The following is a 12,996-nucleotide window of genomic DNA, read 5'->3' on the forward strand; positions in this document are numbered from 1 at the left end:
CCTCTTATTCCAGGGTTAGGTAAGTAAAGCTTGATATGCAAAATACAGCTAGTACTTTTACCTGCACCACTGAGTCCTAAGCTAGAACTCTTGCTTTGGTTTTGAAGAGCCCACTCAAGGAAGCATGTGTACAGACCAGACATTAGTGAGATGCATGTGACATAAGCACTGGAAAATATGACCTGCAAGAAGTAGTGAGCCTGTTAAACTCGACTAGAGAGGGAGATCTGAAGCATAGGGATTAATGGGCTTCTAGTAGATAAAAGGTAGTTTTGAGGAAGTGGAGAGGAAATTACCATTGTTTGTCTTGAAGGAAGAGAAATAATTGGCAGCAAAATCAATTTGGATCATACGCTAGTAGGAGGAGAGTGAAATAAGGAGCAGTGTGTCCAAGTGACCAAGAAGACCAAAGGCATCCTGGTCTGTATCAAAACCAGTGTGTCCAGCAGGAGTAGAAAAGTAATTACGGCCCTGTACTCAGCCCTGGTGAGGCCACAGCTTGAGTACTGCATTCAGTTCTGGGCACCGCAGGATAAGAAAGACATTGAGGTCCTGGAGGGTGTCCAGAGCACAGCAACAAGGTTGGTGAGGGGTTTGGAGGGCGTGCCATGCAAGGAGCAGCTGAGGGAGCTGGGGTTGTTTAGTCCAGAGAAGAGAAGGCTGAGGGTAGTTCTTATTGCTCTCTGCAACTACCTGAAAGGAGGCTGGAGTTAGGCTGGTATTGGTCTCTTCTCTGCAGTAACTAGCAATAGGAAGAGAACAAAGGGGCTTAAGTTGTGCCAGGGGAGTTTAGGTTGGGCATTAGGAAAAATTTCTTTACTGAACAGTGGTCAGGCATTGGAACAGGCTGCCCAGGAAAGTGGTGGAGTTGCCATCCCTGGAGGCAGTGGAGGAGTGTTCAAGAAGTGTGTACATGTGGCACTTTGGGATATAGTTTAGTAGTCGTGGGTCACAGTTGGATTTGATGTTCTTAAATGTCTTTTCTAACCTTAATGATTTTATGATTCTATGATTTTATAATGTCCAAACTGCCTCCAATCTACTTGACAAGCAGTGCTGCTCACCTGGGTCAGAAAGACAGAAGTGATGTCTACAGTTACACTCATGAATCTCTTGGCAGTGAATGTCTACTTCTACTAGCAGAGTTTAAGTTTAAAAAGGAAGAAAGACTTTTGAAGAGGACTTTTTCTGCTTTTACATATCTACCAAGTCATGACTTTTCTTTCTTAAGTGTCGTTTCATCACCCCCTTTTAAAAACTCTGCAAGATGCCCCAGCCGAGAGCAATCCTATCAGTGGACATAAATTTAAGAGAGGGAAGGAGTGCACTGAGTAGGATGTCTATGCAGACACTGGTGCTGGCTGGCTGACAAGGCAGAACTGGCTCTTTCCTTGGCATGGGCACACACATTAGAGGAGGTGATGTCCCTCTTTCTGTGATATACTCCTGGAGCTCTGGTCAGCAGAGTTCACTGAGCAGAGCTCACCCCAGAGAAAGCTGTTCTCAAGGGAGGAAAGGACCTGCTCCTACAATGCAACTCCATTAACCTGCAGTGATTTAAATGCAATAAATATTTGGGGTACACCAAAACCCATCTATTTCTGCCGGCATTGTGGACGTGGAAGGGGTCAGACTCTGATTCATCTATCCCATTTGTTTCTAGGAGTAATGAAGGCTGTGTTTTCACAGTGGCTATGCAGATGAGGGAGTTGAATTGGGGGGGACTTTGGTATGCAGTGCAGTGGGGTGCAGAAGTACCAGTGACAGCACTAACTGAGCAGAACTGGAAGCCTGGACACAGCCTGAAGGCAGCCTGTTACTTCCAGGGCATGAGCAGCTACCAGTGCAGGATCTCTCACTGACAAATGCAGTGTTTGCAAAGCTCAGAAAGATTCTCTAACCCTGGCTTATTTTGGTTTCCCTGACCTTGTTCAAAGAGAACCATTTCAGCAATCCTCCTGCCAGAGGATCAGTTGATCACCTTGTTATTTAATATATTTAATATTTCAGGAGCTGTATTTTCTTTTCTCTCTCTCCTTTTTTTATTTTTTTGTTTTGTTGTGGGTTTTTTTTGTTTGTTTGTTTGTTTGTTTTTTTTTACATTTGGGATGCCCCAAGCTTCACATAAATTATGTTTTTAAATTTCTGAACACAAACCCGGGAGGAATAAGTAAACTACATTGAATGAATAAAACTGAAAAGCTTAGCAAGACTGAATATCCGAACTCCTTTCATTTGTACTAGCAGCAGACTATTTTTCAGGCAGACAACGTGCAAATCTGAGAATAATAATCAATGTGAGAAAATGATACTCAGAGCGGAAAGGGATTATTTTCTAACATATACTATTTTCTAATGCATTAGTTTTATTAGTTAAGGTTATTTAAAATGAATTATTTATTAGTTTTAAACTAATAATATCACTGTTTAAAATGATGAGTCTAACTCTTCCAAATTGTAAAGGATTTTTTTAATTTCTATTTTGCCTGGGTTTCTTTTACCAGAGGAAATCTAGCTTGAGAAAAATCAAAGCTATATGTTTCACCTCACTACAGGATTACATGACCTGAGGCTTTAAAAGCACGCACGACATCACAATGGGTCTTTTGCTAAAACCTGTGGCAGGCATTAGAACAAAGATTATCCACAGATAGTTTGTTTACAGATATCCAGGATTCAGGTGTGCCAAACTTTCAATGCTCACACTCTCAGAAAGGTGGCAGTAGTTCAGAGCTGGACACCCACACATTTAGGGGAAAGCTAAGCTAGAGAACGCAACTCTGCTGCCTAGGTCCATATCTACTAGGCACAAATAAAATTAATAATACATGTGTGTGGCTCTAAAATTCATTTGTACCTATATTTTTCTTGACAGCTAAATGGAAAATGTATGCTGTGAGACTTTACCAGCAATAAACCACCTACAGCCAGTTAGTTAGGCACTGTGATAGGGAGCAGTGAGGCCAGGTATACCTTCACATCTGGTGAATGCACTTCATGCTGGGCACACTCCAGCAAACACTCAGCTCAGCCTGGAGAGCTGCTCTGCTTGCTGCTGTGTGCCACTCAGCATGCTGCTGAGGGGAGGGTTTTGCACCAGACAAACAGAAGCCTTCTGCTTCACTACACCTGCACATAAAGCATCACCTCTGACCATCCAGCCAGACTTCATCTTGCAGGTAAACACTTTGTACTAGCTAGCCCCTAGCTTGCTAAGTAATACCAGCAAGAGGAAAGGTCCCATCATGCATGCATTTATATCCACAAACACTTGCTGGTGGAAGTAAAATCTGCAGCTTTTTGGGTTACTAGACAAATCAGAAGAAATAAACTCCTGCCTGTATGATAACATAGAAGCTGAACATATCAAACACATTCACATGTACCTATCTAAGCTTCTCTATAAATATTTTAGATAAATAGGCAGATAGACAGAGTGCTGTGAAGATTAAAAGCAAAACAAAACTAAATAAACTTGCTTCTTTGGTATTCTGGTCTGGACAGAGTGGAACAAATAAACCCCATAATGCCTCTGCCAGTAACTGGCAGCCTCCTTAATGTGTTTACTCTCTTTTATATCATGAATGCAGGCAAACAGATAGGACAAATCTGGTTCACATCACCAGATTTCCAGTGCCCTGTAACACACACAGGAGGAGGGTAGCTAAAAAAAGGAGAGGGCAACATAAGGTATGCGGCAGCTACCTCAGACACATGCTTAGCAATAGTGCACTCTGCAAACCAATGACCCAGCACAGAAAAACACCCAGGAAAACTCAGTCCCCAGCCTTGCAAAGAGTTGACAATGGAAGGCCAAGGAACACAGCACAGTAGCTTGTTGACACAGGAGAAAAAGAAAGGAAATCTGAGGAAGGAGGAAGTGAAGAAACCAGAGAGCTGTCTGGGAAGAGACAAGGCAATCGCGATGTTCTGACATGTGTCATTATAAAAAAAAAAGCTTTCCCCTCAGTGCCAGAACAACTAAGAGACAGAAGCCAGGCTTGCATTATACTGGAATATGTCTTGGCATCATTGGTGTCCCCTGCTCGATCACCACTTTCAAAAGGACAGACTGACAGCAGAGTAAAGCCATGCCATGCCTCAGTGAAAGAGGACAATCCTGATGGCTCTTATTGTAAATATAAGGGACACAAAGGCTGCTGACCCTGGGATTTCTCTTAGAAAGATACAGATCTCCCCACCCACTGTGTCTTTTGCTCTTTGCTGTCTTCTCAGGCAAGTTGCTTACCTTGCACGATCAAGTAAACCTGGGAAGTCTTGGGGTGATGCTGTGTCTGCACTGAACATGTATAGGACCCCTCATCATAGACATCCACTTTCTGGATCCGCAGGCTGTATTCCAGGGGGTTTCTCTTCTCCAGCTCTACTCGAGGGTCCAGAGACCACTTGTCCTCTCCAGCAAAAATGATGCCAGAACGGTTTAACCAGGCCACCTTGGAGCTTCTGTCCTCTACATAACACCTGCAGACGATGAGAAAAATGGAGGAAGATTAAAAACCCAGCATCTCCATTTTATCCCTTCCCTTTACTACTTTGTTTAGAAACTCCACAGCATGCTCCTGCCTTGCCAGTGAACCAGAGCATCTCCTCACTACTGCTGCCCCATGGCCACGTATTTCACGATGATTTTGGAAGGTTTTCAGGAACCTTTCAGTCATGAAACAATAGGGTTTGGGGTGGCCATCCTCTTCTTCTCTCTCCCTTTTGTTTGTGGCCTACACCTGTACCAAAAATGTCTCTGGAATGCCCCAAGAGATCCTGGTCAACAAATCCTTCTAACCCTGTCAATAGGAAAGGTCAGAGAGAGTTCTTCCGGTTCTTTCCCTCATCTTCAACAGTTAAGCATACTAAAAGTTACATTCCCAGTCCCCTGTTGGCCTGGAGGTCAAAGGTTCAGCGCCCTAGATCCATCAGCTCAGGACACAATTGCTTCATCTCTCAGTTTCAGCAGCACAAGGGGAGGGAGCTATTCTGTACCACAGAATCACAGAACATTAGGGGTTGGAAGGGACCTCAAAAGATCATCTAGTCCAAGCCCCCTGCTAGAGTAGGATCACCTAGAGTAGGGCACACAGGAACACATCCAGGTGAGTTCTAAATGTCTCCAGAGAAGGAGACTCCACAACCTCTCTGGGCAGCCTGTTCCAGTGCTGTCACCCTCACAGTGAAAAAGTTTTTCTTTACGTTTACATGAAACCTCCTACGCTCCAGCTTGTACCCATTGCTCCTCGTCCTATCATTGGACATTACTGAGAAGAGCCTGGCTCTGTCCTCCTGACACTCACCCTTCACATATTTATAAACATTAATGAGGTCACCCCTCAGTCTCCTCCTTTACAACCTAAAGAGTCCCAGCTCCCTCAGCCCTTCCTCATAAGGCAGATATGCCACTCCCTTAATCATCTTTGTGGCTCTGTGAAGGACTATTTCAAGCAGTTCCCTGTCCTTCTTGAACTGAGGGGCCCTGAACTGGACATGATATTCCAGGTACGGTCTCACTGGGGCAGAGTAGAGGGGTAGGAGAACCTCTCTCGACCTACTGACCACACTTTGTCTAATACACCCCACAATGCCATTGGCCTTCATGGCCACAAGGCCACATTGCTGGCTCATGGCCATCCTTCTGTTCACCAGGACCTCTAGGTCCCTTTCCCCTATGCTGTATCTCCCCTCTTCATCCCTCTGCCAAGAAATGGCTCAGGGAAAATAAGAATTCACTCCTCAAACACCATGCTCCTAACGCACACAAACACATCCTTGTCAAGGCACACCTGTCCACTCATGCAGGCAACTGCAGATTTCAGGCTGAAAAGGAGATGCTGTGGAGGTATCCCTGTGACACCCACAGCCTATTCTGGGAACATCCCAGGTGAGACAGGAGAGGAGGAATGACAGCCAGGGGAAGTATGCAGCGGAGCAGCAAGCAGGACGAGAAACTGCCAAAGCCTCAGTTACCAGCTGTGGCAAGGCAGAGGATGGACTAACCTCATTGCAACTGCAGGATGGCATTTTGCAACATGAAAGTGGAGAAGGTGCTGAGAAGACACACATTTTTGGCCAAGGCACCTGCTCTGTACCACTTCCCACCTCCAGAAGGTGGCTTGCACAGAAGAGAACAGGATATGCCACAGAGGAGGCATGTTCTGCTCACTCTCATCTATGTCGTTTAAGAGGTCCAGGGCTGAAGAAGACATGGGGACAAAACTCCTCACAGATGCACCCACCAGGGCCAGACTCAGACAGGCTAAAAGGGTTTGCTCTGCAGCAGCTCACACCATCCTTGCTCTGCAGATAATTTGGGAAACTCAGTCTCTGGAGCTTGTTGCTCCTTCACCCTCAGAGCTCTGCCCACAGCCTCTTGGCAGCCAAATAACTCAGCACATCTCCCCACGACTAGTCACGCGTGTGTTGTGTGTGAGAGAGAAGAGAAAGAGGATAAAGATTATTGCTTCAAGATAAGACAAATATTTGTCAGTAGGCTTTTGTACAGCCTCTTAGCACAGGCCAGACATTTTCCAAGTTCTTCTATCTGGATGCATTTCTTTCATGCCTCACTGCAGCTGCTGTCCCTTTTTATGTCACCCTACCATTACAGCCACCTCTTACCACCTCCCTTTTGGCGCACTGATGGATGCTCTCAGAGTTGTTCTGTGGTTACTTGTGGGCAGGAAGAAAGCCAGGCTGCATGGGCATTGATGGGAGGCATGCTATGCTGCTGGCAAAGCTGGAAGCAGCTCTGTCTGATCTGGCAGACATTTGCTTTAGAGAGCACCTCAACAGACTTTAGCCAGCATCAGCACCATCCAGCCAAGGGAGAGGAGCAAACGTCGACCTTTCAGGCCAAAGTCCACCCTCCTGGCCAGACAGGCACATGCCTTGAGGTGAGCTCCCACCTGTGATCCACATTTTGGTTTTTAAAAGCTGCTAGTTTTAAAAAAGAAGGGGAACCCACGAGCATCCACTTACATGTAGAAGCCATCACAACAGTGACAGTGTCCCCAGTTCAGCTGTGCACCCAGGGCTGTAATCACCAGCAACAGGTACTGGAAGCAATGACCTGGGGAGGTCACTCTACCCCAGGGCTGGGAGCAGTGGCCCTATGGGGACACCCAGACCCTCTCCAGAACCAGTTACCTTAGGGTCACCAGCCTTATTACAGATGCATAGAGTTATAACAGCACCAAGAATCGAGAGCTAGGTGTTTTTAACAGGTGTTCAAAGCCCCTCTCTGCACAATTTGGATTTCTGAAAACCCTAAAGAGGATGGTGGTGAGAAGGAAGCAGATTAAGAGCTGAAGCTGAAGTAAGTAGGAGCTGTCATTTCTTAGTTGCTCCTGAAAATCCCCCAGCACCAGGAGATCCAGTGCACTGCACTAGCCCCTCTGGGCTGCTTTCTAGACCTACCATGGTGTTAGTGGTATGGTGCAGCACTCTGTGGCTGTGCCCTGAACTTAGTCATTACATGCCTCTGCTTGGAGGTAGCCCCTGCAGTGTCACAGAATCAATCATAGAATCATAGAATTGTTTCAGCAGGAAAAGACGCCTAAGATGAGATCATCGAGTCCAACAGTCAACCTAAGACCACCATGGCCATTAAACCACATCCCAAAGTGCCATGTCCACTCATTTCTTGAACACCTCCAGGCACAGTGACTACACCACCTTCCTGATTAACTTATTCCAATACCTGATGTCTCTTTCAGTAAAGAAAATTTTCCTAATAACCAATTTAAACCCCCCCTGGTACAACTTCAGGTCGTTTTCTCTCATTTTATCACCTGATACTAGGGAGAAGAGACTGACCCCCACCTCACTACAACCTCCTTTCAGGCAGTTGTAGAGAGCAATGAGGTCTCTCCTCAGCCTCCTTCTCTGCAGACTGAATAACCCTAGTTCCCTCAGCCATCCTTCAGAAGACTTGTTCTCCAGGCCCCTCACCAGCTTTGCTGCCCTTCTCTGGACATGCTCCAGCAACTTGTTGTTCTTCTTGCAGTGAGGGGCCCAAAATTCAGCACAGTGTTTGAAGTGCAGCCTTGCCAGTGCCAAGTACAAGGGCACAATCACTTCCCCTGGGAGAGCAGCAGCTCAGTGTTGTGGTCAGAGCAAAGCTTTGTTCTTCTGCTTTTGAGAAGGTGCTCACGCAGCGGCCCTCCCTGTTCTCTGCCAAAGAGGAGATGAGTGTCAGAGCCTGTTCTGTAGTGTCAGAGCCCTATGGTCATCCCTGGGATGGTGGTCAGTAACCACAGTCAAGCAAGTGCTACAGAAATAACGAAAGGAGGAGAGAGAAGGAGAGGGAGAGGAGGAAAATGGGAAAAGCAAGTGAAATGGATTTGAGCTGCTCTATTAACATACTTGTTCCTCTCAAGCTGTTAGAGAAAATCAATGTAGAAATTTCTGGTGTGCTCTGAACATGTATCCACATAGATGATGCATCTCAGTATGTCCGTCCCCACACATGCACCCTCTTAGTCTGCCAGAGATGCCACCAAGCTGTATGGATCATGCTTTAATAAGGATTTATGGTGATGATTTCCACAGTGTAATAAGTGTTAATTCAATACTAATAGAATATTAAATGGCACTTTAACTGACATTTTAACTGCAATGAAACAGGAGCATGGCATCAGCAAGATACAAATGACTCTTATCGTTCACTAATAATCAATAATCAAGTTCACAGAGATAGTCAAATGCTTTTCATTAGGCTTATTGAAAGCATTACCACCAGCATCAGTGAACAGTAATAAAGGATTTGCGATCCATTCATTTTGCTTTCCCCTGCAGTTTCAGGTTTAATTTCTTGACATCTCTGATGCAGCTAAGGGGAGAACCAGCTAGTGGTGATGGTCGTGCCTTACACAATCACTGCGGGGAGTCAGGAACTATTGATCTTAGTGCCAATTCAAACCACAGACACAGAAGGACAAGAAAAAGCTTGCCACCATGACCCATTAGCCCTCCTTGCCCCCTCATAAACAAACACAATAAAGCTTGGCACCTGAGCAGTGGCATCGTTTTTAGCTGCTACAGATCCATTGCCAATTCTCACACAGTGGCTAACAATCACCTAACAACCAGCCAGCAGGGGATGGTTGGAAATTGAATGCAGAGAAAGGAACCAGGGTCACACTCATGCACCTCCCTCAGCTTCACTTTCCTCACGTGCAAATGCAAGTGATAGGTCTGAACTGTACTGCAGGGGCAGAGGGGAAGGGAGCAGGTGATGCTTTTGCTTCAGGAGAACACTTTGGGACCTTCAGCAGGAACCATCCCATCAAATGGGAGGGATGGCTGCCCAATCCTATTCCTAGTATTTGGATTTCAGGCTGGGAGGGGATTTATACATATCCCTCTATAGAGACTTCAAAGGAGTTTGGAGAGAGGTAGGGGTTGGTCTCTTCTCACATGCAACAAGTGACAGAATAAGAGGAAACAGCCTCAAGCTGCACCAAGGGAGGTTCAGACAGGGTATTAGGAAGAATTTTTACATGGAAAGGGTTATCAAGCATCGGAACAGGCTGCCCAGGGAGGTGGTGGAGTCACCATCCCTGGAGGTATTTAAAAGACGTGTGGATGTGGTGCTTAGGGATGTGGTTTAGTGGTAGTGACTTAGCAGTAGTGGTGGGATTGCAGACTCTAGGTGAGTGGCTGGACTTGTTCTCAATGGTCTTGTCCAGCACCAATAGTTCTGTGGTTCTGTATTTCTATCTGGCAGCATGCAGGCAGGGGGTGGGGCAGGAGCCAAGAGCAGGCTCTGTTGCTCATCCTCTGATCTTGCCTGCTGGTGTAATGTGCATCACTGGGCCAAAGAAGTGCTCCTGCAAAACTTCCTGCGTAGGCTCTGGGGTAAACTCCATCTGTTAGGAAAGACGTCTTTCTTTTTCCCCTTTTTGAAAGCATTTGGGCTTATTCCTAACAACAGGTGGGAAAGTGAGAAAAAAAAAGGAGAGGGAGGCTCAGGTGTCTCCATCTCCCCTCCTGCTGAACAACAAGGCTGGAGGTCTCACCACTCGCTCTGCTTCACTCAGGTCTCTGACTCCTAGATCCAGCAACTCTTGCTCCTCCTCCTCCTCCCACCCAATGTACTGCTGTGTGGTGCATTGATTTCCTAGCGTGCTGCTGCAACACTTGTCAGAGATTATTTTGTGCCTGTCACTACGGCAGCTCTCGGCCCCAAGCTTTACACTCTTCCTTCCCTCCAGCAAACAGACTGGCACACTGCTGAGAGGGGGCATTTGGTCAGAAAGCCCTAGCATCAGGTCCCTGGGCTGGAGGCACCACCACCACAGTGGGGACTGAAAGGAGTGAGGTGAAGGAGGAGGATGCATGAGAGCTGGGGGCTTGCCAGAACATTTCCCATTCTGCTTCAGAGAAAGCAGCACAGCAGCTATGGCCCTGGGTTATGGAGATGGAGTAGGGGTATTGCCTTCAGGGGGTCTTTCTGGGGTAAATTGGAAGGAGTAGATGATATTTAGAGCCTACAGTGATGAAGAGGCAGGAAGGAAGTCCTGTAGGACCTGGTGAAAGTGCTGTTTAAATGATTACTTTAACAGGGCAGCGATTTTACAGCATTATTGATGAAATATTGTATCGCCTTGAACCGAGGATAATGGTTTACTTTTTCTTTTTTATTGTTGTTGTAATTCCAAATAAGTTTTTGTTTGTTTGGGGTTTTTTGTTACAGCAAACACAATTCCACAGTTCTCTGCCAGAGCTCTGCTAGTGGGAAGAGGCATGCTGCCTCACCAGCAAGCCACAGCTCTTACCTCATTTGGGGAGAAAAAACCCCAAACACAAATAGTGTGGTTTCAGACTGTGTTTTCTGCCCATTTTTTCCAAAGCCTGTTGTGGTGACAGCCCTGTGTCATAATTCCAACACTCCTATTTAATCATCTTTTCTCCATTAACCTTTTGGTCACCTCTTCTGTAAGACCATCTCTGTGCAGCAAGGCAAAACACAGTGTCCTACTGTACACGCAGCTAAGCACCTGGAACCCACTCCTACTGCACTCACCAAGGAACACGACCTGCTCTGTATCAGATCTTCCACCTTCTCCTTGTGATGAGCCTGCTCTAATCTCACTTCACACACACCTGCAGGACTGAGCTAACAACTTCCCCTGCTGCCCTCTATCCCCAGCAGCAAAATGGTGAGAGGGGAAAGAGAGAAGGATCAAACATGGCTTGTTTGGCACAAAATAGCATCAGTTCCTGGCTGCCAGCTCTGAAAGTGCAAGACAAATTCTCCCTTGTGTTGCAAAGTATGATCCTGGAAAGCTAATGTGGTGGTTAAGCACAGTGCTGCTTGCAGCCTTGTGAGGAAAGCTCAAGAACAAATCACACTTGTGTGGTTTTATCTTTTCTTGTGCTCTTCAGCCCTTCCCCGTGTGGCAAGAAAGGACTCAGCACAGTGATGGTCAGCCAGGGGGGAACTGAGAGCTCAGACCCTCTGCTATGCCCCAGCAAGGGCTAAGGACAGACCATGAGCATGCCAGCCCTGACCCTCCCAGGCAGAGTCTGACCAAGTCCCATAATGTGGTTGCAGTTCCAGACCTTGCCAATATTTCAAGAGCAATTTAGTACTGCCACTGCAGCAGCCAGCAGCTCCCACTCCCTGGTGTACAGTCCCCACCCAAGGAATACATTTGCAGAACACATCAGAGCATGTAGTTGAAAGGAGTAATGGATAAGCTGTTGGCCCTGAGTGCTTCCCACAGGTTGTCTTCAGGAGGAGGTGCTAGAGAAGACAGCCTACAGCTGAACATACCTGCATTGTTGGCTGATAAAAGGGAGATCTGTGTTATAAGCCAGGTGCTGCTTGCCCTAGCGAGGAGAGACTCCATTCTTTAGGATGAGAGAAAATGACTTCAGGCTGTACCAGTGTAGATTTAGATTGAAAGTTAGAACATCATCTTCACTGAAAGGGTTCTCAGACACTGCAATAGGACCCCCAGGGAGGTGTTTAAAAGATGCAGAGATGCACTGCTAAGGGACGCAGCTTAACACCAGCATTGGTAGAATTAAATAATGATTGGAGGCAATCTTAAAGATCTTTTCCAACTGAAACAATTGTATGATTCTCTTTGGAAAGGCATGGGCCCCCTCTGTGAATGGCAGTGGGAGACTGCATCAACCAAGCATCTAAAACTACCTGTCTACCAAGCACCAAAACTCTCATTTTACTGAATTTGAATACACATGAGCATGAGGTGTTGCTCAAACATCTTCTCCTGGATGCAACTCTTCCTCTTTTTCCCCATACTGGTCCAGCTGCTGCTCTTCTCATGGGTCACTGCAGGGTCACCGTTAGACAATGAATGCTGTGCCAAAGCAGGATGGATTCCCCAAACGTGACATAAATAGCTCCTGAGCCACCACTGCCAGCATTATAACACAGGCCCACGGAAGCATGTGGAAAACTACTGCTTAAAGCCAGTCCTTTGCTGGAAAACTAGCAGGAGGGGGAAACTGCTGTATCTGTTCAACCCATGCTTTCTTTAAGCTGCACTATGCTATGACTTTGGTTGTTGCACCTGTCTGCAGCTCCCTGGGTATCTCAGTGCTCAGGTGACAATTTCAGGCCATCCCTCATCTGGGGAGGTACAAGTCTGATAGGATGCCTGCACTTTTGCTCATCCTCTTTAGTAAATTGCCACTTTGGGAGTGTGAGACTAGGATGTGCTTTCTGGGTCAGGGATCCCTGTCCTCCTCCAGCACAGCCAGCTGCACCATATCATTTTCAGAGATGCACTTCATTCCTACTTAAGCCTGGTGTGTTTGGTGGGGGTTATGCTTCCCTGCTTTGTACTGTTCAATGTCTTCCTGCTTTGATGATTAGAAACTTTTTTCCTAATTCTAAATCTAGATTATTCATGGCTGCTTTACATCCATTCCCCCTCACACCAACACCATCCTTTAGTTTAAATAGCTCTTCTCTCCTGGGTGCTTATCTTCCCTTGTGCTCACAGATAGCAA

The 12,996-nt window shown here is 46.4% G+C and overlaps 1 protein-coding gene across 1 annotated transcript in view; it reads right to left on the minus strand.

Annotated features, from left to right (window-relative positions):
* Positions 1-12,996, minus strand: part of LSAMP (limbic system associated membrane protein) — a 348,132-nt gene that overhangs the window by 175,044 nt on the left and 160,092 nt on the right. The window contains exon 2 of the mRNA XM_054398152.1: positions 4,250-4,482. Coding sequence (XP_054254127.1) covers positions 4,250-4,482 — 233 coding nt within the window. The remainder of the gene's footprint in view (positions 1-4,249; positions 4,483-12,996) is intronic.

This window comes from Indicator indicator, chromosome 1, assembly GCF_027791375.1.
Source record: "Indicator indicator isolate 239-I01 chromosome 1, UM_Iind_1.1, whole genome shotgun sequence".
Taxonomy (NCBI): domain Eukaryota; kingdom Metazoa; phylum Chordata; class Aves; order Piciformes; family Indicatoridae; genus Indicator; species Indicator indicator.